Raw genomic sequence first — 26,080 nt, forward strand, 5'->3', positions numbered from 1 at the left:
GTTAGAGCGGTCCGAGACAGAGTGAGAGCGGTCCGAGACAGAGTCAGAGCGGTCCGAGACAGAGTCAGAGCGGTCCGAGACAGAGTCAGAGCGGTCCGAGACAGAGTTAGAGCGGTCTGAGACAGAGTGAGAGAGGTCGAGACCGAGTTAGAGCGGTCCGAGACCGAGTTAGAGCGGTCTGAGACAGAGTCAGAGCGGTCTGAGACATCCCGAAACCTTCTGTAGCGCGCGAACAGTTTGACCTACTGAAAGGGGAGACTCTGTGTTCTCCGTTTCGCTCTACGACCCCCACAAGTGTCAGGAGCCTCATCCGAACCCGTTTGGGCTGCAAACTAATGGAGGCCACTGTGGAAAGGGGATGTTTTCATGAACAGAATCCCCCCCCCTCCCACCAACACACACAAGTACGAGTGTCACGGGACTCGTCTGAAGGCCATGTTCTGTTATAATCTCCACCCGGCACAGCCAGAAGAGGACTGGCCACCCCTCATAGCCTGGTACCTCTCCACCCGGCACAGCCAGAAGAGGACTGGCCACCCCTCATAGCCTGGTTCCTCTCCACCCGGCACAGCCAGAAGAGGACTGGCCACCCCTCATAGCCTGGTACCTCTCCACCCGGCACAGCCAGAAGAGGACTGGCCACCCCTCATAGCCTGGTACCTCTCCTCCCGGCACAGCCAGAAGAGGACTGGTCACCCCTCATAGCCTGGTACCTCTCCACCCGGCACAGCCAGAAGAGGACTGGCCACCCCTCATAGCCTGGTACCTCTCCACCCGGCACAGCCAGAAGAGGACTGGCCACCCCTCATAGCCTGGTTCCTCTCCACCCGGCACAGCCAGAAGAGGACTGGCCACCCCTCATAGCCTGGTTCCTCTCCACCCGGCACAGCCAGAAGAGGACTGGCCACCCCTCATAGCCTGGTTCCTCTCCACCCGGCACAGCCAGAAGAGGACTGGCCACCCCTCATAGCCTGGTTCCTCTCCACCCGGCACAGCCAGAAGAGGACTGGCCACCCCTCATAGCCTGGTTCCTCTCCACCCGGCACAGCCAGAAGAGGACTGGCCACCCCTCATAGCCTGGTACCTCTCCACCCGGCACAGCCAGAAGAGGACTGGCCACCCCTCATAGCCTGGTTCCTCTCCACCCGGCACAGCCAGAAGAGGACTGGCCACCCCTCATAGCCTGGTACCTCTCCACCCGGCACAGCCAGAAGAGGACTGGCCACCCCTCATAGCCTGGTACCTCTCCTCCCGGTACAGCCAGAAGAGGACTGGCCACCCCTCATAGCCTGGTACCTCTCCACCCGGCACAGCCAGAAGAGGACTGGCCACCCCTCATAGCCTGGTACCTCTCCACCCGGCACAGCCAGAAGAGGACTGGCCACCCCTCATAGCCTGGTTCCTCTCTACCTGGTACAGCCAGAAGAGGACTGGCCACCCCTCATAGCCTGGTTCCTCTCCACCCGGCACAGCCAGAAGAGGACTGGCCACCCCTCATAGCCTGGTTCCTCTCCACCCGGCACAGCCAGAAGAGGACTGGCCACCCCTCATAGCCTGGTACCTCTCCACCCGGCACAGCCAGAAGAGGACTGGCCACCCCTCATAGCCTGGTTCCTCTCCACCCGGCACAGCCAGAAGAGGACTGGCCACCCTCATAGCCTGGTACCTCTCCACCCGGCACAGCCAGAAGAGGACTGGCCACCCCTCATAGCCTGGTACCTCTCCTCCCGGTACAGCCAGAAGAGGACTGGCCACCCCTCATAGCCTGGTACCTCTCCACCCGGCACAGCCAGAAGAGGACTGGCCACCCCTCATAGCCTGGTACCTCTCCACCCGGCACAGCCAGAAGAGGACTGGCCACCCCTCATAGCCTGGTTCCTCTCTACCTGGTACAGCCAGAAGAGGACTGGCCACCCCTCATAGCCTGGTACCTCTCCAACCGGCACAGCCAGAAGAGGACTGGCCACCCCTCATAGCCTGGTACCTCTCCTCCCGGTACAGCCAGAAGAGGACTGGCCACCCCTCATAGCCTGGTACCTCTCCTCCCGGTACAGCCAGAAGAGGACTGGCCACCCCTCATAGCCTGGTACCTCTCCACCCGGCACAGCCAGAAGAGGACTGGTCACCCCTCATAGCCTGGTACCTCTCCACCCGGCACAGCCAGAAGAGGACTGGTCACCCCTCATAGCCTGGTACCTCTCCACCCGGCACAGCCAGAAGAGGACTGGCCACCCCTCATAGCCTGGTACCTCTCCACCGGCACAGCCAGAAGAGGACTGGCCACCCCTCATAGCCTGGTACCTCTCCACCCGGCACAGCCAGAAGAGGACTGGCCACCCCTCATAGCCTGGTTCCTCACTACCCGGCACAGCCAGAAGAGGACTGGCCACCCCTCATAGCCTGGTTCCTCACTACCCGGCACAGCCAGAAGAGGACTGGCCACCCCTCATAGCCTGGTTCCTCACTACCCGGCACAGCCAGAAGAGGACTGGTCACCCCTCATAGCCTGGTACCTCTCCACCCGGTACAGCCAGAAGAGGACTGGCCACCCCTCATAGCCTGGTTCCCCTCTACCCGGCACAGCCAGAAGAGGACTGGCCTCCCCTCATAGCCTGGTTCCTCTCTAGGTTTCTTCCTAGGTTCTGGCCTTTCTAGGGAGTTTTTCCTAACCACCGTGCTTCTACACCTGCATTGCTTGCTGTTTGGGGTTTCAGGCTGGGTTTCTGTACAGCACTTTGAGATATCAGCTGATGTACGAAGGGCTATATAAATACATTTGATTTGATTTGAAGGTAACAGTACCGGGTCTTTATTCTAAACGAATGGAAGTATGGAGGTAGTTTTGTGCCGACCCAGAAAAAGGCTTAAATATGTCTCCTAGATTTAGGACAGACACTTAAACACCTTGTTTCTTATGATACATTTCCTTGAACTGACCTTTTTGCCATTTCTGTGTTTCTATGGGCTTTAGTAGTACAGGGGGGTACCTAAAGGGGTCCTACAATTCAGCTAAATGATCCCATGGTATGACCATCTCAAACAATTCCATATGTCATCCCAGCACCCCTCCCTCCCCCCAAACATCTTAGACCCTAAATAATTAACAAGCAGGGTTTAAACTGGAGACCTGAGTCTTGTTCGGAGCACTGTGTGCTGGAAAGAGGTGTGTGTGTGTATGTGTGTGTGTGTGTGTGTGTGTGTGTGTGTGTGTGTGTGTGTGTGTGTGTGTGTGTGTGTGTGTGTGTGCGTGTGCGCGTGTCTGTGATGGGGCGGAACTGGAAAGTCCATTATTTGATCAATGACCAAACGATTGACCCACATCACCAGAACACTCACCCAGAGAAGAGGATTGATTGTTCTGGACTGAATAACTAAACTGGTGGTGAAGTGTTAACAAATGGAGCATTCAGAACCAAGTAGAGATAGACAGAGCTGTTTAGAGAAGGGGGGGTAGAGACAGAGCTGCTTAGAGAGGGAGAGAGAGGGGGGGTAGAGACAGAGCTGTTTAGAGAGGGAGAGAGGGGGGGGTAGAGACAGAGCTGTTTAGAGAGGGAGAGAGAGAAGGGGGGTAGAGACAGAGCTGTTTAGAGAGGGAGAGAGAGAGGGGGTAGAGACAGAGCTGTTTAGAGAGGGAGAGAGAGAAGGGGGGGTAGAGACAGAGCTGTTTAGAGAGGAGAGAGAGAGAGGGGGTAGAGACAGAGCTGTTTAGAGAGGGAGAGAGAGGGGGGTAGAGACAGCTGTTTAGAGAGGGAGAGAGAGGGGGGTAGAGACAGAGCTGTTTATAGAGGGAGAGAGAGGGGGGGTAGAGACAGAGCTGTTTAGAGAGGGAGAGAGAGGGGGGTAGAGACAGCTGTTTAGAGAGGGAGAGAGAGGGGGGTAGAGACAGAGCTGTTTATAGAGGGGAGAGAGAGGGGGGTAGAGACAGAGCTGCTTAGAGAGGGAGAGAGAGGGGGGTAGAGACAGCTGTTTAGAGAGGGAGAGAGAGGGTGGGGTAGAGACAGAGCTGTTTAGAGAGGGAGAGAGAGAGGGGGGGGGGTAGAGACAGAGCTGTTTAGAGAGGGAGAGAGAGGGGGGTAGAGACAGAGCTGTTTAGAGAGGGAGAGAGGGGGGTAGAGACAGAGCTGTTTAGAGAGGGAGAGAGAGGGTGGGGTAGAGACAGAGCTGTTTAGAGAGGGGAGAGAGAGAGGGGGGGTAGAGACAGAGCTGTTTAGAGAGGGAGAGAGAGGGGGTAGAGACAGAGCTGTTTAGAGAGAGAGAGAGAGAAGGGGGGTATAGAGACAGAGCTGTTTAGAGAGGGGAGAGAGAGGGGGTAGAGACAGAGCTGTTTAGAGAGAGAGAGAGAAGGGGGTAGAGACAGAGCTGTTTAGAGAGGGGAGAGAGAAGGGGGGTAGAGACAGAGCTGTTTAGAGAGGGAGAGAGAGGGGGGTAGAGACAGAGCTGTTTAGAGAGGGAGAGAGAGGGGGGTAGAGACAGAGCTGTTTAGAGAGGGAGAGAGAGGGGGGGTAGAGACAGAGCTGTTTAGAGAGGGAGAGAGAGAGGGGGGTAGAGACAGAGCTGCTTAGAGAGGGAGAGAGAGGGGGGTAGAGACAGAGCTGTTTAGAGAGGGAGAGAGAGGGGGTAGAGACAGAGCTGTTTAGAGAGGGAGAGAGAGAGGGGGGTAGAGACAGGGCTGTTTAGAGAGGGAGAGAGAGAGGGGGTAGAGACAGAGCTGCTTAGAGAGGGAGAGAGAGGGGGGGTAGAGACAGAGCTGTTTAGAGAGGGAGAGAGAGGGGGGTAGAGACAGAGCTGTTTAGAGAGGGAGAGAGAGGGGGGGGTAGAGACAGAGCTGTTTAGAGAGGGAGAGAGAGAGGGGGTAGAGACAGAGCTGTTTAGAGAGGGAGAGAGAGAAGGGGGTAGAGACAGAGCTGTTTAGAGAGGAGAGAGAGGGGGGTAGAGACAGAGCTGTTTAGAGAGGGAGAGAGGGGGGGTAGAGACAGAGCTGTTTAGAGAGGGAGGGGGGTAGAGAGAGCTGTTTAGAGAGGGAGAGAGAGAGGGGGTAGAGACAGAGCTGTTTAGAGAGGGAGAGAGGGGGGTAGAGACAGAGCTGATTAGAGAGGGAGAGAGAGGGGGTAGAGACAGCTGTTTAGAGAGGGAGAGAGAGGGGGGGTAGAGACAGAGCTGTTTAGAGAGGGTAGAGACAGAGCTGATTAGAGAGGGAGAGAGAGGGGGGGTAGAGACAGCTGTTTAGAGAGGGAGAGAGAGGGGGGGGTAGAGACAGAGCTGTTTAGAGAGGGAGAGAGAGAGGGGGTAGAGACAGAGCTGCTTAGAGAGGGAGAGAGAGGGGGGTAGAGACAGAGCTGTTTAGAGAGGGAGGGGGGGTAGAGAGAGCTGTTCAGGATAGAGATAGAAAGAGAGGGGGTACTGTGTTACTGTACCCTGTCCTGCTGTGTTACTGTACCCTGTCCTGCTGTGTTACTGTACCCTGTCCTACTGTGTTACTGTACCCTGTCCTGCTGTGTTACTGTGTTACTGTACCCTGTCCTGCTGTGTTACTGTGTTACTGTACCCTGTACCTGTACCCTGTCCTACTGTGTTACTGTACCCTGTCCTGCTGTGTTACTGTACCCTGTCCTACTGTGTTACTGTACCCTGTCCTGCTGTGTTACTGTGTTACTGTACCCTGTCCTACTGTGTTACTGTACCCTGTCCTGCTGTGTTACTGTACCCTGTCCTGCTGTGTTACTGTGTTACTGTACCCTGTCCTACTGTGTTACTGTACCCTGTCCTGCTGTGTTACTGTACCCTGTCCTACTGTGTTACTGTACCCTGTCCTACTGTGTTACTGTACCCTGTCCTGCTGTGTTACTGTACCCTGTCCTGCTGTGTTACTGTGTTACTGTACCCTGTCCTGCTGTGTTACTGTACCCTGTCCTGCTGTGTTACTGTACCCTGTCCTACTGTGTTACTGTACCCTGTCCTGCTGTGTTACTGTACCCTGTCCTGCTGTGTTACTGTACCCTGTCCTGCTGTGTTACTGTACCCTGTCCTGCTGTGTTACTGTGTTACTGTACCCTGTCCTGCTGTGTTACTGTACCCTGTCCTACTGTGTTACTGTACCCTGTCCTGCTGTGTTACTGTACCCTGTCCTGCTGTTACTGTACCCTGTCCTACTGTGTTACTGTACCCTGTCCCTGTGTTACTGTACCCTGTCCTGCTGTGTTACTGTACCTGTCCTGCTGTACTGTGTTACTGTACCCTGTCCTGCTGTGTTACTGTGTTACTGTACCCTGTCCTGTTACTGTGTTACTGTCCTGCTGTGTTACTGTACCCTGTCCTGCTGTGTTACTGTACCCTGTCTGTACCCTGTCCTGCTGTGTTACTGTACCCTGTCCTGCTGTGTTACTGTACCCTGTCCCTGTGTTACTGTGTTACTGTACCCTGTCCTGCTGTGTTACTGTACCCTGTCCTGCTGTGTTACTGTACCCTGTCCTGCTGTGTTACCCTGTCCTGCTGTGTTACTGTACCCTGTCCTGCTGTGTTACTGTACCCTGTCCTGCTGTGTTACTGTACCCTGTCCTGCTGTCCTGTGTGTTACTGTGTTACTGTACCCTGTCCTGCTGTGTTACTGTACCCTGTCCTGCTGCTGTTACTGTACCCTGTCCTACTGTGTTACTGTGTTACTGTACCCTGTCCTGCTGTGTTACTGTACCCTGTCCTGTGTTACTGTGTTACTGTACCCTGTCCTGCTGTGTTACTGTACCCTGTGTCCTGCTGTGTTACTGTACCCTGTCCTGCTGTGTTACTGTACCCTGTCCTGCTGTGTTACTGTACCCTGTCCTGCTGTGTTACTGTGTTACTGTACCCTGTCCTGCTGTGTTACTGTGTTACTGTACCCTGTCCTGCTGTGTTACTGTACTGTGTTACTGTACCCTGTCCTGCTGTGTTACTGTGTTACTGTACCCTGTCCTGCTGTGTTACTGTGTTACTGTGTTACTGTACCCTGTCCTGCTGTGTTACTGTGTTACTGTACCCTGTCCTGCTGTGTTACTGTGTTACTGTACCCTGTCCTACTGTGTTACTGTGTTACTGTACCCTGTCCCCTGTCCTACTGTGTTACTGTACCCTGTCCTGCTGTGTTACTGTGTCCTGCTGTGTTACTGTGTTACTGTACCCTGTCCTGCTGTGTTACTGTGTTACTGTCCTGCTGTACTGTGTCCTGCTGTGTTACTGTACCCTGTCCTGCTGTGTTACTGTCCTGTTACTGTGTTACTGTACCCTGTCCTACTGTTACTGTGTTACTGTACCCTGTCCTACTGTGTTACTGTGTTACTGTACCCTGTCCTGCTGTGTTACTGTACCCTGTCCTGCTGTGTTACTGTGTTACCCTGTCCTGCTGTGTTACTGTGTTACTGTACCCTGTGCTGTGTTACTGTGTTACTGTACCCTGTCCTGCTGTGTTACTTACTGTCCTACTGTGTTACTGCTGTGTTACTGTACCCTGTCCTGCTGTGTTACTGTGTTACTGTACCCTGTCCTACTGTGTTACTGTGTGACTGTACCCTGTCCTACTGTGTTACTGTGTTACTGTACCCTGTCCTGCTGTGTTACTGTACCCTGGCCTGCTGTGTTACTGTACCCTGTCCTGCTGTGTTACTGTGTTACTGTACCCTGTCCTACTGTGTTACTGTGTTACTGTACCCTGTCCTGCTGTGTTACTGTGTTACTGTACCCTGTCCTACTGTGTTACTGTACCCTGTCCTGCTGTGTTACTGTGTTACCCTGTACCCTGTTACTGTACCCTGTCCTACTGTGTTACTGTGTTACTGTACCCTGTCCTACTGTGTTACTGTACCCTGTCCTGCTGTGTTACTGTACCCTGTCCTGCTGTGTTACTGTGTTACTGTACCCTGTCCTACTGTGTTACTGTACCCTGTCCTGCTGTGTTACTGTACCCTGGCCTGCTGTGTTACTGTGTTACTGTACCCTGTCCTGCTGTGTTACTGTACCCTGTCCTGCTGTGTTACTGTGTTACTGTACCCTGCCCTGCTGTGTTACTGTACCCTGTCCTACTGTGTTACTGTGTTACTGTGTTACTGTGTTACTGTACCCTGCCCTGCTGTGTTACTGTACCCTGTCCTACTGTGTTACTGTGTTACTGTACCATGTCCTGCGTTACTGTAACCTGGCCTGTTGATTATTGATCAGTAGTGGACAGATATAGTGTTTCTGGATTGTGTTCGGTGCTAAATAGTTTATTGATTTTAAATTCCCTGTTGGTGGTTTTACTCAGCCTGTCAGATATACAAACAGAGATGAATGTTTTCTTCAATCACTCTCATTGAGCAGCCCTCTCTCCACCCTCTCTCCATCCTCTCTCCACCCTCTCTCCACCCTCTCTCCACTCTCTCTCCACCCTCTCTCCATCCTCTCTCTATCTTCTCTCCACCCTCTCTCCATTCTCTTTCCATCCTCTCTCCCCCCTCTCTCCATCTCTCTCCTTCCTCTTTCCCCCCTCTCTCCACTCTCTCTCCATCCTCTCTCCACCCTCTCTCCATCCTCTCTCCACCCTCTCTCCTTTCTCTTTCCCCCTCTCTCCACCCTCTCTCCTTCCTCTCTCCATCCTCTCTCCATCCTCTCTCCACCCTCTCTCCTTCCTCTCTCCATCCTTCTCCATCCTCCTCCCCCTCTCCCTCCTCTCCACCCTCTCGTCCCTCCTCCCTCCTCTCCACCCTCTCTCCATCCTCTCTCCATCCTCTCTCCACCCTCTCTCCTTCCTCTCTCCATACCTCTCCATCCTCCTCCCCCTCTCCCTCCTCTCCACCCTCTCGTCCCTCCTCCCTCCTCTCCACCCTCTCTCCATCCTCTCTCCTTCCTCTCTCCACCCTCTCTCCATCCTCTCTCCTTCCTCTCTCCACCCTCTCTCCACCCTCTCTCCTTCCTCTCTCCACCCTCTCTCCTTCCTCTCTCCTCCCTCTCTCCACTCTCTCTCCATCCTCTCTCCATCCTCTCTCCACCCTCTCCACCCTCTCTTCACTCTCTCTCCTTCCTTTCTCCACCCTCTCCACCCTCTCTCCTTCCTCTCTCCACCCTCTCCACCCTCTCTCCTTCCTCTCTCCTCCCTCTCCACCCTCTCTCCACCCTCTCTCCATCCTCTCAAAGCAGCAATACAGTAGACAGTTCATTTCATTTGAATTACAGTTTGACAATTTGTTAACTATTTATCTTCCCTCTCCTCTCCACCCTCTCCTCCCTCCTCCTTCTCTCCCTCCTCTCCACCCTCTCCTCCCTCCTCCCCTCTCCCTCCTCTCCACCCTCTCTTCCCGCCTCCCCCTCTCCCTCTCCTCCCTCCTCCCCCTCTCCACCCTCTCTTCCCTCCTCCCCCTCTCCACCCTCTCCTCCCTCCTCCTCCTCCTCTCCCTCCTCTCCACCCTCTCGTCCCTCCTCCCCCTCTCCACCCTCTCGTCCCTCCTCCCCCTCTCCACCCTCTCCTCCCTCCTCCCCCTCTCCACCCTCTCCTCCCTCCTCTCCACCCTCTCGTCCCTTCTCCACCCTCTCCTCCCTCCTCCCCCTCTCCTCCGCTCTCCAGTCCAGGAGGCTTGTAACCTGGTCCCCATGGACCCTAACGGTCTGTCCGACCCCTACGTGAAGCTCAAACTCATCCCCGACCCCAAGAGTGACACCAAGCAGAAGACCAAGACCATCAAGTGTAACCTGAACCCCACCTGGAATGAGAGCTTCACATTGTGAGACATCTCTACTCTTTATAATATCTTTGTTATACAGACCATCACATTTAGAGATATATTTCATGTTTATAATATCTTTGGTTATAAAACAAACAAAAAAAAAATTAAATGGTGCGATATCTCCTTTGTTTAGAATATCTTTGTTGTTAGAACCCTTAGAAGTCGGGAGAACTCTAGACTTTACATTATCTTTGTTTTGAAGGAGATCCAGGCATCACACACAGATAAACATACAGAAGGAAAGCTTTGTTTCTCCTCCTTCCTTCTGTGGTGCTCTGATGGAGTCTGATCTCTAATCTGTCTGGTGTGTCATCGATAGTTAGTTGGTTGTTGTCGATCGGTACCACGTCACCAATAGTTAGTTGGTTGTAGTCGATCGGTACCATGTCATCAATAGTTAGTTGGTTGTCGTCGATCGGTACCACGTCATCAATAGTTAGTGGGTTGTAGTTGATCGGTACCACGTCATCAATAGTTAGTGGGGTGTAGTCGATCGGTACCACGTCATCAATAGTTAGTGGGTTGTAGTCGATCAGTACCACGTCATCAATAGTTAGTGGGTTGTAGTCGATCGGTACCACGTCATCGATAGTTAGTTGGTTGTTGTCGATCGGTACCACGTCACCAATAGTTAGTTGGTTGTAGTCGATCGGTACCATGTCATCAATAGTTAGTTGGTTGTCGTCGATCGGTACCACGTCATCAATAGTTAATGGGTTGTAGTTGATCGGTACCACGTCATCAATAGTTAGTGGGGTGTAGTCGATCGGTACCACGTCATCAATAGTTTATGGGGTTGTAGTTGATCGGTACCACGTCATCAATAGTTAGTGGGTTGTAGTCGATCAGTACCACGTCATCAATAGTTAGTGGGTTGTAGTCCATCGGTACCACGTCATCAATAGTTGGTGGGTTGTAGTCTCAGTTGGTCATCAATAGTTCGTTGGTTGTAGTCGATCGGTACCATGTCATCAATAGTTAGTGGGTTGTAGTCGATCGGTACCACGTCATCAATAGTTTGTGGGTTGTAGTCGATCGGTACCACGTCATCAATAGTTAGTGTGCAGAAGCCTTTGACCTTTTTAAACTGTGAACGATACTTTACACTTCGTCAAGATAAATACATCGAGATAAAGTCTTGAACCGTTGCATCTTGGGAAGTATTGATTCTCTCTCTCCCTCTAGTCCTCTGAAGGACTCTGATAAGGACCGGCGTCTGTCGGTGGAGATCTGGGACTGGGATCTGACCAGCAGGAACGACTTCATGGGAGCGCTCTCATTCGGCGTCTCAGAGCTCCAGAAACAAGGAGTGGATGGATGGTAAGATGGAGGGAGGGAGGGAGGGAGGGAGGGTGGAAGGGAGGGAGGGAGGGAGGGGAGGATGGAGGGAGGGAGGGAGGGAGGGAGGGAGGGAGAGGAGGGAGGGAGGGAGGCAAAGGAGGAGGGAGGGAGGGAGGGAGGGAGGCAGGGAGGGAGGGAGGGAGATGGAGGGAGGGAGGGAGATGGAGGGAGGGAGGGAGAGGAGGGAGGGAGGGAGGGAGGCAGAGGAGGATGGAGGGAGGCAGAGGAGGATGGAGGGAGGGAGGGAGGGAGGCGGAGGAGGGAGGGAGGGAGGCAGAGGAGGATGGAGGGAGGCAGAGGAGGATGGAGGGAGGGAGATGGAGGGAGGGAGAGGATGGAGGGAGTGAAGGAGGGAGGGAAGGAGGGAGGGAGAGGAGGATGGAGGGAGGGAGGGAGAGGATGGAGGGAGGGAAGGAGGGAGGGAAGGAGGGAGGGAGAGGAGGATGGAGGGAGGCAGAGGAGGATGGAGGGAGGCAGATGGAGGGAGAGGAGGGAGGGAGGCAGAGGAGGATGGAGGGAGGGAGACGGAGGGAGGGAGAGGATGGAGCGAGGCAGAGGAGGATGGAGGGAGGGAGGGAGGCAGAGGAGGATGGAGGGAGGGAGGGAGGGAGGGAGGGATGGAGGGAGGCGGAGGAGGGAGGGAGGGAGATGGAGGGAGGGAGAGGATGGAGGGAGGCAGAGGAGGATGGAGGGAGGGAGGGAGGCAGAGGAGGATGGAGGGAGGGAGGGAGAGGATGGAGGGAGGCGGAGGAGGGAGGGATGGAGGGAGGGAGGGAGATGGAGGGAGGGAGAGGAGGGAGGGAGGGAGGGAGGGAGGGAGGGAGGGAGGGAGAGGAGGGAGGGAGGGAGGGAGATGGAGGGAGGGAGAGGAGGGAGGGAGGGAGGGAGATGGAGGGAGGGAGAGGAGGGAGGGAGGGAGATGGAGGGAGGGAGGGAGGGAGGGAGGGAGAGGAGGATGGAGGGAGGCAGAGGAGGATGGAGGGAGGCAGAGAGGATGGAGGAAGGGAGGGAGGGAGGGAGGGAGGGAGGGAGGCAGAGGAGGATGGAGGGAGGCAGAGGAGGATGGAGGGAGGCAGAGGAGGATGGAGGGAGGGAGGGAAGGAGGGAGGGAAGGAGGGAGGGATGGAGGGAGGCGGAGGGAGGCAGAGGAGGATGGAGGGAGGGAGGGAGGGAGGGAGGGAGGGAGGGAGGGAGGGAGGGAGGGAGGGAGGGAGGGAGAGGATGGATTGAGGCGGAGGAGGGAGGGAGATGGAGGGAGGCAGAGGAGGATGGAGGGAGGCAGAGGAGGATGGAGGGAGGGAGGGAGAGGATGGAGGGAGGGAGATGGAGGGAGGGAGGGAGGGAGGGAGAGGAGGATGGAGGGAGGCAGAAGAGGATGGAGGGAAGGAGGGAGGGAGAGGATGGAGGGAGTGAAGGAGGGAGGGAAGGAGGGAGGGAGAGGAGGATGGAGGGAGGCAGAGGAGGATGGAGGGAGGGAGGGAGAGGATGGAGGGAGGGAAGGAGGGAGGGAGAGGATGGAGGGAGGCAGAGGAGGATGGAGGGAGGCAGAGGAGGATGGAGGGAGGGAGGGAGGGAGGATGGAGGGAGAGGAGGATGGAGGGAGAGGAGGATGGAGGGAGGGAGGGAGAGGAGGGAGGGAGGGAGGGAGGGAGAGGAGGATGGAGGGAGGCAGAAGAGGATGGAGGGAGAGGAGGATGGAGGGAGGGAGGGAGGGAGGGAAACAAGGAGTGGGTGGATGGTGAGATGGTGTTCATCTGTATATTCTACAGGTTTAAATTGTTGTCCCAGGAGGAGGGAGAATACTTCAATGTTCCTGTCCAACCAGACGGAGAAGACGGCAACGAGGAACTACGACAAAAGTTTGAGGTGAGAGAAACCGATGACATCACTGGCGGGGGGGGGGAATCCCATCGAAACCGGATCCAGTTTGATTTCCATCTTTAAGTGGAGGTCCAATTCACTAACGATACCCCATAGCTCTCGAATTAGGCCAGAATTAGGCCAACCTCTATGTAACAGTCCCCTGTTCCAACCTCTATATATAACAGTCCCCTGTTCCAACCTCTATGTAACAGTCCCCTGTTCCAAACTCTATGTAACAGTCCCCTGTTCCAACCTCTATATGTAACAGTCCCCTGTTCCAACCTCTATATATAACAGTCCCCTGTTCCAACCTCTATGTAACAGTCCCCTGTTCCAACCTCTATGTAACAGTCCCCTGTTCCAACCTCTATGTAACAGTCCCCTGTTCCAACCTCTATATGTAACAGTCCCCTGTTCCAACTATATGTAACAGTCCCCTGTTCCAATATGTAACAGTCCCCTGTTCCAACCTCTATGTAACAGTCCCCTGTTCCAACCTCTATATGTAACAGTCCCCTGTTCCAACCTCTATATGTAACAGTCCCCTGTTCCAACTGTTCCAACCTCTATATGTAAACACCTCTATGTAACCCCTGTTCCAACCTCTATATGTAACAGTCCCCTGTTCCAACCTCTATGTAACAGTCCCCTGTTCCAACCTCTATATGTAACAGTCCCTGTTCCAACCTCTATATGTAACAGTCCCCTGTTCCAACCTCTATGTAACAGTCCCCTGTTCCAACCTCTATATGTAACAGTCCCCTGTTCCAACCTCTATGTAACAGTCCCCTGTTCCAACCTCTATATGTAACAGTCCCCTGTTCCAACCTCTATGTAACAGTCCCCTGTTCCAATATGTAACAGTCCCCTGTTCCAACCTCTATATGTAACAGTCCCCTGTTCCAACCTCTATATGTAACAGTCCCCTGTTCCAACCTCTATATGTAACAGTCCCCTGTTCCAACCTCTATATGTAACAGTCCCCTGTTCCAACCTCTATATGTAACAGTTCCCCTGTTCCAACCTCTATGTAACAGTCCCCTGTTCCAACCTCTATATGTAACAGTCCCCTGTTCCAACCTCTATGTAACAGTCCCCTGTTCCAACCTCTATATGTAACAGTCCCCTGTTCCAACCTCTATATGTAACAGTCCCCTGTTCCAACCAGTCCCCTGTTATATGTAACAGTCCCCTGTTCCAACCTCTATGTAACAGTCCCCTGTTCCAACCTCTATATGTAACAGTCCCCTGTTCCAACCTCTATGTAACAGTCCCCTGTTCCAACCTCTATATGTAACAGTCCCCTGTTCCAACCTCTATGTAACAGTCCCCTGTTCCAACCTCTATGTAACAGTCCCCTGTTCCAACCTCTATATGTAACAGTCCCCTGTTCCAACCTCTATATGTAACAGTCCCCTGTTCCAACCTCTATGTAACAGTCCCCTGTTCCAACCTCTATATGTAACAGTCCCCTGTTCCAACCTCTATGTAACAGTCCCCTGTTCCAACCTCTATGTAACAGTCCCCTGTTCCAACCTCTATATGTAACAGTCCCTGTTCCAACCTCTATGTAACAGTCCCCTGTTCCAACCTCTATATGTAACAGTCCCCTGTTCCAACCTCTATGTAACAGTCCCCTGTTCCAACCTCTATATAACAGTCCCCTGTTCCAACCTCTATATGTAACAGTCCCCTGTTCCAACCTCTATGTAACAGTCCCCTGTTCCAACTCTATATGTAACAGTCCCCTGTTCCAACCTCTATGTAACAGTCCCCTGTTCCAACCTCTATATGTAACAGTCCCCTGTTCCAACCTCTATATGTAACAGTCCCCTGTTCCAACCTCTATGTAACAGTCCCCTGTTCCAACCTCTATGTAACAGTCCCCTGTTCCAACCTCTATATGTAACAGTCCCCTGTTCCAACCTCTATATATAACAGTCCCCTGTTCCAACCTCTATGTAACAGTCCCCTGTTCCAACCTCTATGTAACAGTCCCCTGTTCCAACCTCTATGTAACAGTCCCCTGTTCCAACCTCTATGTAACAGTCCCCTGTTCCAACCTCTATGTAACAGTCCCCTGTTCCAACCTCTATATGTAACAGTCCCCTGTTTCCTATATGTAACAGTCCCCTGTTCCAACCTATATAACAGTCCCCTGTTCCAACCTCTATATATAACAGTCCCCTGTTCCAACCTCTATATATAACAGTCCCCTATTCCAACCTCTATATATAACAGTCCCCTGTTCCAGTAACAGTCCCCTGTTCCAACCTCTATATATAACAGTCCCCTGTTCCAACCTCTATATGTAACAGTCCCCTGTTCCAACCTCGATATATAACAGTCCCCTGTTCCAACCTCTATATATAACAGTCCCCTGTTCCAACCTCTATGTAACAGTCCCCTGTTCCAACCTCTATGTAACAGTCCCCTGATATATAACAGTCCTCCAACCTCTATATATAACAGTCCCCTGTTCCAACTTCTATGTAACAGTCCCCTGTTACCTCTATGTAACAGTCCCCTGTTCCAACCTCTATGTAACAGTCCCCTGTTCCAACCTCTATATGTAACAGTCCCCTGTTCCAACCTCTATATGTAACAGTCCCCTGTTCCAACCTCTATGTAACAGTCCCCTGTTCCAACCTCTATGTAACAGTCCCCTGTTCCAACCTCTATGTAACAGTCCCCTGTTCCAACCTCTATGTAACAGTCCCCTGTTCCAACCTCTATGTAACAGTCCCCTGTTCCAACCTCTATGTAACAGTCCCCTGTTCCAACCTCTATGTAACAGTCCCCTGTTCCAACCTCTATATGTAACAGTCCCCTGTTCCAACCTCTATATGTAACAGTCCCCTGTTCCAACCTCTATATGTAACAGTCCCCTGTTCCAACCTCTATGTAACAGTCCCCTGTTCCAACCTCTATGTAACAGTCCCCTGTTCCAACCTCTATGTAACAGTCCCCTGTTCCAACCTCTATGTAACAGTCCCCTGTTCCAACCTCTATGTAACAGTCCCCTGTTCCAACCTCTATATATAACAGTCCTCTGTTCCAACTTCTATGTAACAGTCCCCTGTTCCAACCTCTATGTAACAGTCCCCTGTTCCAACCTCTATATGTAACAGTCCCCTGTTCCAACCTCTATATGTAACAGTCCCCTGTTCCAACCTCTATGTAACAGTCCCCTGTTCCAACCTCTATGTAACAGTCCCTGTTCCAACCTCTATGTAACAGTCCCCTGTTCCAACCTCTATGTAACAGTCCCCTGTTCCAACCTCTATGTAACAGTCCCCTGTTCCTATGTAACAGTCCCTGTTCCAACCTCTATGTAACAGTCCCCTGTTCCAACCTCTATATGTAACAGTCCCCTGTTCCAACCTCTATATGTAACAGTAACAGTCCCCTGTTCCAACCTCTATATGTAACAGTCTCCCTGTTCCAACCTCTATGTAACAGTCCCCTGTTCCAACTCTCTATGTAACAGTCCCCTGTTCCAACTCTATATGTAACAGTCCCCTGTTCCAACCTCTATGTAACAGTCCCCTGTTCCAACCTCTATGTATCTATGTAACAGTCCCCTGTTCCAACCTCTAGTAACAGTCCCCTGTTCCAACCTCTATGTAACAGTCCCCTGTTCCAACCTCTATATGTAACAGTCCCCTGTTCCAACTCTATATGTAACAGTCCCCTGTTCCAACCTCTATATGTAACAGTCCCCTGTTCCAACCTCTATATGTAACAGTCCCCTGTTCCAACCTCTATGTAACAGTCCCCTGTTCCAACCTCTATGTAACAGTCCCCTGTTCCAACCTCTATATGTAACAGTCCCCTGTTCCAACTCTATGTAACAGTCCCCTGTTAACTATGTAACAGTCCCCTGTTCCAACCTCTATGTAACAGTCCCCTGTTCCAACCTCTATATATGTAACAGTCCCCTGTTCCAACCTCTATATATAACAGTCCCCTGTTCCAACCTCTATATGTAACAGTCCCCTGTTCCAACCTCTATATGTAACAGTCCCCTGTTCCAACCTCTGTTATATGTAACAGTCCCCTGTTCCAACCTCTATATGTAACAGTCCCCTGTTCCAACCTCTATATGTAACAGTCCCCTGTTCCAACCTCTATATGTAACAGTCCCCTGTTCCAACCTCTATATATAACAGTCCCCTGTTCCAACCTCTATATGTAACAGTCCCCTGTTCCAACCTCTATATGTAACAGTCCCCTGTTCCAACCTCTATATGTAACAGTCCCCTGTTCCAACCTCTATGTAACAGTCCCCTGTTCCAACCTCTATGTAACAGTCCCCTGTTCCAACCTCCAGTCCCCTGTTCCAACCTCTATGTAACAGTCCCCTGTTCCAACCTCTATATGTAACAGTCCCCTGTTCCAACCTCTATATGTAACAGTCCCCTGTTCCAACCTCTATGTAACAGTCCCCTGTTCCAACCTCTATATATAACAGTCCCCTGTTCCAACCTCTATATGTAACAGTCCCCTGTTCCAACCTCTATATGTAACAGTCCCCTGTTCCAACCTCTATGTAACAGTCCCCTGTTCCAACCTCTATATGTAACAGTCCCCTGTTCCAACCTCTATATGTAACCTCTATAGTAACCCCTGTTCCAACCTCTATGTAACAGTCCCCTGTTCCAACCTCTATATGTAACAGTCCCCTGTTCCAACCTCTATATATAACAGTCCCCTGTTCCAACCTCTATATATAACAGTCCCCTGTTCCAACCTCTATATGTAACAGTCCCCTGTTCCAACCTCTATATATAACAGTCCCCTGTTCCAACCTCTATATATAACAGTCCCCTGTTCCAACCTCTATGTAACAGTCCCCTGTTCCAACCTCTATGTAACAGTCCCCTGTTCCAACCTCTATGTAACAGTCCCCTGTTCCAACCTCTATGTAACAGTCCCCTGTTCCAACCTCTATATGTAACAGTCCCCTGTTCCAACCTCTATATGTAACAGTCCCCTGTTCCAACCTCTATATATAACAGTCCCCTGTTCCACCCTCTATGTAACAGTCCCCTGTTCCAACCTCTATGTAACAGTCCCCTGTTCCAACCTCTATGTAACAGTCCCCTATTCCAACCTCTATGTAACAGTCCCCTGTTCCAACCTCTATATATAACAGTCCTCTGTTCCAACTTCTATGTAACAGTCCCCTGTTCCAACCTCTATATGTAACAGTCCCCTGTTCCAACCTCTATGTAACAGTCCCCTGTTCCAACCTATATATAACAGTCCCCTGTTCCAACCTCTATGTAACAGTCCCCTGTTCCAACCTCTATATGTAACAGTCCCCTGTTCCAACCTCTATGTAACAGTCCCCTGTTCCAACCTCTATATAACAGTCCCCTGTTCCAACCTCTATATATAACAGTCCCCTGTTCCAACCTCTATGTAACAGTCCCCTGTTCCAACCTCTATGTAACAGTCCCCTAACAGTCCCCTGTTCCAACCTCTATATGTAAGTCCCCTGTTCCAGTAACCCCTGTTCCAACCTCTATGTAACAGTCCCCTGTTCCAACCTCTATATGTAACAGTCCCCTGTTCCAACCTCTATATGTAACAGTCCCCTGTTCCAAGTCCCCTGTTCCAACCTCTATGTAACAGTCCCCTGTTCCAATGTAACAGTCCCCTGTTCCACCCTCTATGTAACAGTCCCCTGTTCCAACCTCTATGTAACAGTCCCCTGTTCCAACCTCTATGTAACAGTCCCCTGTTCCAACCTCTATATGTAACAGTCCCCTGTTCCAACCTCTATGTAACCCCTGTTCCAACCTCTATGTAACAGTCCCCTGTTCCAACCTCTATATGTAACAGTCCCCTGTTCCAACCTCTATATGTAACAGTCCCCTGTTCCAACCTCTATGTAACAGTCCCCTGTTCCAACCTCTATATGTAACAGTCCCCTGTTCCAACCTCTATGTAACAGTCCCCTGTTCCAACCTCTATATGTAACAGTCCCCTGTTCCACCCTCTATGTATAACAGTCCCTTGTTCCAACCTCTATATGTAACAGTCCCCTGTTCCACCCTCTATGTAACAGTCCCCTGTTCCAACCTCTATGTAACAGTCCCCTGTTCCAACCTCTATGTAACAGTCCCCTGTTCCAACCTCTATATGTAACAGTCCCCTGTTCCACCCTCTATGTAACAGTCCCCTGTTCCAACCTCTATATGTAACAGTCCCCTGTTCCACCCTCTATGTAACAGTCCCTTGTTCCAACCTCTATATGTAACAGTCCCCTGTTCCACCTCTATGTAACAGTCCCCTGTTCCAACCTCTATGTAACAGTCCCCTGTTCCACCCTCTATGTATAACAGTCCCTTGTTCCAACCTCTATATGTAACAGTCCCCTGTTCCACCCTCTATGTAACAGTCCCCTGTTCCAACCTCTATGTAACAGTCCCCTGTTCCAACCTCTATGTAACAGTCCCCTGTTCCAACCTCTATGTAACAGTCCCCTGTTCCAACCTCTATATGTAACAGTCCCCTGTTCCAACCTCTATGTAACAGTCCCCTGTTCCACCCTCTATGTAACAGTCCCCTGTTCCAACCTCTATGTAACAGTCCCCTGTTCCAACCTCTATGTAACAGTCCCCTGTTCCAACCTCTATATGTAACAGTCCCCTGTTCCAACCTCTATGTAACAGTCCCCTGTTCCAACCTCTATGTAACAGTCCCCTGTTCCAACCTCTATATGTAACAGTCCCCTGTTCCACCCTCTATGTATAACAGTCCCTTGTTCCAACCTCTATATGTAACAGTCCCCTGTTCCACCCTCTATGTAACAGTCCCCTGTTCCAACCTCTATGTAACAGTCCCCTGTTCCAACCTCTATATGTAACAGTCCCCTGTTCCACCCTCTATGTATAACAGTCCCTTGTTCCAACCTCTATATGTAACAGTCCCCTGTTCCACCCTCTATGTAACAGTCCCCTGTTCCAACCTCTATATGTAACAGTCCCCTGTTCCACCCTCTATGTATAACAGTCCCTTGTTCCAACCTCTATATGTAACAGTCCCCTGTTCCACCCTCTATGTAACAGTCCCCTGTTCCAACCTCTATATGTAACAGTCCCCTGTTCCAACCTCTATGTAACAGTCCCCTGTTCCAACCTCTATGTAACAGTCCCCTGTTCCAACCTCTATATGTAACAGTCCCCTGACCTTGATGAATGACGTGAGCTTAATGTTTAGAGAGAGAAAAGCAGATATTTGTACTCTTCAGTCCTGACTGCCATTCTTCGAGATTGACGAACGTGTAATTAAGTTTTTATGGCAGTTATCAAACTGAAAATGTTGACCTAAGAAACTGTAACTCTGATCATAAAGTTGTCTCTCCCCATCAGAGGGCTAAGATTGGTCCCGGTAAGAACACAGACGGCTCCTCCTCTAACTCCACCTCCAAGTACGATAGCAACGGTAACCAGGACCGCGTCAAACTGACAGACTTCAACTTCATTATGGTGTTGGGCAAGGGCAGCTTCGGGAAGGTACGTGGTGGGGAGACTGTATGGGGGGGGCTGTGTGGGGGGGGGAGACTGGTGGAGAGACTGTATGGGGGGAGAGACTGGTGGAGAGACTGTATGGGGGGAGAGACTGGTGGAGAGACTGCATGGGGGTGGAGACTGCATGGGGGTGGACTGTATGGGGTGGAGACTGTATGGGGGGGGACTGTATGGGGTGGAGACTGTATGGGGGGGCTGCATGGGGGGGGCTGGTGGAGAGACTGTATGGAGGGGGGGAGACTGGGTGGAGAGACTGTATGGAGGGGGGGGAGACTGTATGTGGGGGGGGGTGGGGACTGTATGGTGGGAGAGACTGGTGGAGAGACTGTATGGGGGGCAGAGAGACTGTATGTGGGGGGCAGAGAGACTGTATGTGGGGGGACAGAGAGACTGTATGTGGGGGGGACAGAGAGACTGTATGTGGGGGGGGGACAGAGAGACTGTATGTGGGGCGGTCAGAGAGACTATGTGGGGGGACAGAGAGACTGTATGTGGGGGTCAGAGAGACTATGTGGGGGGTCAGAGAGACTGTATGTGGGGGGGGGACAGAGAGACTGTGTGTGGGGGGGGACAGAGAGACTGTATGTGGGGGACAGAGAGACTGTATGTGGGGGACAGAGAGACTGTATGTGGGGGACAGAGAGACTATGTGGGGGGTCAGAGAGACTGTATGTGGGGGGGACAGAGAGACTGTATGGGGGGCGGTCAGAGAGACTATGTGGGGGGACAGAGAGACTGTATGTGGGGGACAGAGAGACTGTATGGGGGACAGAGAGACTGTATGTGGGGGGGACAGAGAGACTATGTGGGGGGGTCAGAGAGACTGTATGTGGGGGGACAGAGAGACTGTATGTGGGGCGGTCAGAGAGACTATGTGGGGGGGACAGAGAGACTGTATGGGGGTCAGAGAGACTATGGGGGGGTCAGAGAGACTGTATGTGGGGGGGTCAGAGAGACTGTATGTGGGGGGGACAGAGAGACTGTATGTGGGGGGGACAGAGAGACTGTATGTGGGGGGACAGAGAGACTGTATGTGGGGGGGTCAGAGAGACTATGTGGGGGGACAGAGAGACTGTATGTGGGGGTCAGAGAGACTATGTGGGGGGACAGAGAGACTGTATGTGGGGGGGTCAGAGAGACTGTATGTGGGGGACTGAGAGACTATGTGTGGGGGGACAGAGAGTGGGGGGTGGAGAGACTGTATGGGGGGAGACTGTATGGGGGTGGAGACTGTATGGGGTGGAGACTGCATGGGGGGAGACTGCATGGGGGAGACTGTATGGGGGGACTGTATGGGGTGGAGACTGTATGGGGGGGGCTGTATGGGGGGGGCTGGTGGAGAGACTGTATGTGGGGGGAGACTGGGTTTAGAGACTGTATGGAGGGGGGAGACTGTATGTGGGGGGTGGGGACTGTATGGTGGGAGAGACTGGTGGAGAGACTGTATGGGGGGGGCAGAGAGACTCTATGTGTGGGGGCAGAGAGACTGTATGTGGGGGGACAGAGAGACTGTATGTGGGGGGGACAGAGAGACTGTATGTGGGGGGGACAGAGAGACTGTATGTGGGGGTCAGAGAGACTATATGGGGGGGACAGAGAGACTGTATGTGGGGGGTCAGAGAGACTATGTGGGGGGGACAGAGAGACTGTATGTGGGGGGGGTCAGAGAGACTGTATGTGGGGGACTGAGAGACTATGTGTGGGGGGGACAGAGAGTGGGGGGGGTGGAGAGACTGTATGTGGGAGACGGGGGGGGGGTGTGTTACTCTGTTAACAATCCCCTCGTCTCTAGGTGATGTTAGCAGAGCGTAAAGGAGCAGAGGAGCTATACGCCGTAAAGATGTCTCCATCCTCTCTCTCACTAGGTGATGTTAGCAGAGCGTAAAGGAGCAGACGAGCTGTACGCCGTAAAGATGTCTCCCTCCTCTCTCTCTCTAGGTGATGTTAGCAGAGTGTAAAGGAGCAGAGGAGCTGTACGCCGTAAAGATGTCTCCCTCCTCTCTCTCTCTAGGTGATGTTAGCAGAGCGTAAAGGAGCAGACGAGCTGTACGCCGTAAAGATGTCTCCCTCCTCTCTCTCTCTCTAGGTGATGTTAGCAGAGCGTAAAGGAGCAGAGGAGCTGTACGCCGTAAAGATGTCTCCCTCCTCCCTCTCTCTAGGTTATGTTAGCAGAGATTAAAGGAGCAGACGAGCTGTACGCCGTAAAGATGTCTCCCTCCTCCCTCTCTCTAGGTTATGTTAGCAGAGCGTAAAGGAGCAGAGGAGCTGTACGCCGTAAAGATGTCTCCCTCCTCTCTCTCTCTAGGTAATGTTAGCAGAGCGTAAAGGAGCAGACGAGCTGTACGCCGTAAAGATGTCTCCCTCCTCTCTCTCTCTAGGTGATGTTAGCAGAGCGTAAAGGAGCAGACGAGCTGTACGCCGTAAAGATGTCTCCCTCCTCCCTCTCTCTAGGTTATGTTAGCAGAGATTAAAGGAGCAGACGAGCTGTACGCCGTAAAGATGTCTCCCTCCTCCCTCTCTCTAGGTTATGTTAGCAGAGCGTAAAGGAGCAGAGGAGCTGTACGCCGTAAAGATGTCTCCCTCCTCTCTCTCTCTAGGTGATGTTAGCAGAGCGTAAAGGAGCAGAGGAGCTGTACGCCGTAAAGATGTCTCCCTCCTCTCTCTCTCTAGGTGATGTTAGCAGAGCGTAAAGGAGCAGACGAGCTGTACGCCGTAAAGATGTCTCCCTCCTCTCCCTCTCTCTAGGTTATGTTAGCAGAGCGTAAAGGAGCAGACGAGCTGTACACCATAAAGATGTCTCCCTCCTCTCTCTAGGTGATGTTAGCAGAGCGTAAAGGAGCAGAGGAGCTGTACGCCGTAAAGATGTCTCCCTCCTCTCTCTCTCTAGGTGATGTTAGCAGAGTGTAAAGGAGCAGACGAGCTGTACGCCGTAAAGATGTCTCCCTCCTCTCTCTCTCTAGGTGATGTTAGCAGAGCGTAAAGGAGCAGACGAGCTGTACGCCGTAAAGATGTCTCCCTCCTCTCTCTCTCTAGGTGATGTTAGCAGAGCGTAAAGGAGCAGAGGAGCTGTACGCCATAAAGATGTCTCCCTCCTCACTCTCTCTAGGTGATGTTAGCAGAGCGTAAAGGAGCAGACGAGCTGTACGCCGTGAAGATGTCTCCCTTCTCTCTCTCTCTAGGTGATGTTAGCAGAGCGTAAAGGAGCAGACGAGCTGTACGCCGTAAAGATGTCTCCCTCCTCTCTCTCTCTAGGTGATGTTAGCAGAGTGTAAAGGAGCAGACGAGCTGTACGCCGTAAAGATGTCTCCCTCCTCTCCCTCTCTCTAGGTGATGTTAGCAGAGCGTAAAGGAGCAGACGAGCTGTACGCCGTAAAGATGTCTCCCTCCTCTCTCTCTCTAGGTGATGTTAGCAGAGCGTAAAGGAGCAGAGGAGCTGTACGCCGTAAAGATGTCTCCCTCCTCTCTCTCTCTAGGTGATGTTAGCAGAGCGTAAAGGAGCAGAGGAGCTGTACGCCGTAAAGATGTCTCCCTCCTCTCTCTCTCTAGGTGATGTTAGCAGAGCGTAAAGGAGCAGACGAGCTGTACGCCGTAAAGATGTCTCCCTCCTCTCTCTCTAGGTGATGTTAGCAGAGCGTAAAGGAGCAGACGAGCTGTACGCCGTAAAGATGTCTCCCTCCTCTCTCTCTAGGTGATGTTAGCAGAGCGTAAAGGAGCAGAGGAGCTGTACGCCGTAAAGATGTCTCCCTCCTCTCTCTCTCTAGGTAATGTTAGCAGAGCGTAAAGGAGCAGACGAGCTGTACGCCGTAAAGATGTCTCCCTCCTCTCTCTCTCTAGGTGATGTTAGCAGAGCGTAAAGGAGCAGAGGAGCTGTACGCCGTAAAGATGTCTCCCTCCTCTCTCTCTCTAGGTGATGTTAGCAGAGCGTAAAGGAGCAGAGGAGCTGTACGCCGTAAAGATGTCTCCCTCCTCTCTCTCTCTAGGTGATGTTAGCAGAGCGTAAAGGAGCAGACGAGCTGTACGCCGTAAAGATGTCTCCCCCTCTCTCTCTCTAGGTGATGTTAGCAGAGCGTAAAGGAGCAGAGGAGCTGTACGCCGTAAAGATGTCTCCCTCCTCTCTCTCTCTAGGTGATGTTAGCAGAGCGTAAAGGAGCAGAGGAGCTGTACGCCGTAAAGATGTCTCCCTCCTCTCTCTCTCTAGGTGATGTTAGCAGAGCGTAAAGGAGCAGACGAGCTGTACGCCGTAAAGATGTCTCCCTCTCTCTCTCTCTAGGTGATGTTAGCAGAGCGTAAAGGAGCAGACGAGCTGTACGCCGTAAAGATGTCTCCCTCCTCTCTCTCTCTAGGTGATGTTAGCAGAGCGTAAAGGAGCAGACGAGCTGTACGCCGTAAAGATGTCTCCCTCCTCTCTCTCTCTAGGTGATGTTAGCAGAGCGTAAAGGAGCAGAGGAGCTGTACGCCGTAAAGATGTCTCCCTCCTCTCTCTCTCTAGGTGATGTTAGCAGAGCGTAAAGGAGCAGAGGAGCTGTACGCCGTAAAGATGTCTCCCTCCTCTCTCTCTCTAGGTGATGTTAGCAGAGCGTAAAGGAGCAGAGGAGCTGTACGCCGTAAAGATGTCTCCCTCCTCTCTCTCTCTAGGTGATGTTAGCAGAGCGTAAAGGAGCAGACGTAAAGATGCTGTACGCAGACGTAAAGATGTCTCCCTCCTCTCTCTCTCTAGGTGATGTTAGCAGAGCGTAAAGGAGCAGAGGAGCTGTACGCCGTAAAGATGTCTCCCTCTCTCTCTCTCTAGGTAATGTTAGCAGAGCGTAAAGGAGCAGACGAGCTGTACGCCGTAAAGATGTCTCCCTCCTCTCTCTCTAGGTGATGTTAGCAGAGCGTAAAGGAGCAGAGGAGCTGTACGCCGTAAAGATGTCTCCCTCCTCTCTCTCTCTAGGTGATGTTAGCAGAGCGTAAAGGAGCAGAGGAGCTGTACGCCGTAAAGATGTCTCCCTCCTCTCTCTCTCTAGGTGATGTTAGCAGAGCGTAAAGGAGCAGACGAGCTGTACGCCGTAAAGATGTCTCCCTCCTCTCTCTCTCTAGGTGATGTTAGCAGAGCGTAAAGGAGCAGACGAGCTGTACGCTCGTAAAGATGTCTCCCACTCTCTCTCTCTAGGTGATGTTAGCAGAGCGTAAAGGAGCAGACGAGCTGTACGCCGTAAAGATGTCTCCCTCCTCTCTCTCTCTAGGTGATGTTAGCAGAGCGTAAAGGAGCAGACGAGCTGTACGCCGTAAAGATCCTGAAGAAGGACGTGGTGATTCAGGATGATGATGTGGAGTGCACCATGGTGGAGAAGAGGGTCCTGGCCCTGTCCGGGAAACCTCCCTTCCTCACACAGCTCCACTCCTGCTTCCAGACCATGGTAAACACACACACACACACACACACAGAGGCAAACACACACACACAGAGGCAAACACACACACACAGAGGCAAACACACACACACACACATGTCCTGACCAGCTCCACTCCTGCTTCCAGACCATGGTAAACACACACACACAGAGGCAAACACACACACACGCACATGTCCTGACCAGCTCCACTCCTGCTTCCAGACCATGGTAAACA

The 26,080-nt window shown here is 52.3% G+C and overlaps 1 protein-coding gene across 1 annotated transcript in view; it reads left to right on the forward strand.

Moving 5' to 3' along the window:
- LOC135529014 (protein kinase C beta type) overlaps positions 1-26,080 on the forward strand; it is a 49,505-nt gene that overhangs the window by 1,049 nt on the left and 22,376 nt on the right. Inside the window, exons 2-6 of the mRNA XM_064957971.1 lie at positions 9,566-9,722; positions 10,911-11,045; positions 12,836-12,932; positions 20,312-20,455; positions 25,696-25,869. Coding sequence (XP_064814043.1) covers positions 9,592-9,722; positions 10,911-11,045; positions 12,836-12,932; positions 20,312-20,455; positions 25,696-25,869 — 681 coding nt within the window. The 5' untranslated portion in view covers positions 9,566-9,591. The remainder of the gene's footprint in view (positions 1-9,565; positions 9,723-10,910; positions 11,046-12,835; positions 12,933-20,311; positions 20,456-25,695; positions 25,870-26,080) is intronic.

The sequence above is a fragment of the Oncorhynchus masou genome, unplaced genomic scaffold (genome assembly GCF_036934945.1).
Source record: "Oncorhynchus masou masou isolate Uvic2021 unplaced genomic scaffold, UVic_Omas_1.1 unplaced_scaffold_1077, whole genome shotgun sequence".
Taxonomy (NCBI): Eukaryota; Metazoa; Chordata; class Actinopteri; order Salmoniformes; family Salmonidae; genus Oncorhynchus; species Oncorhynchus masou.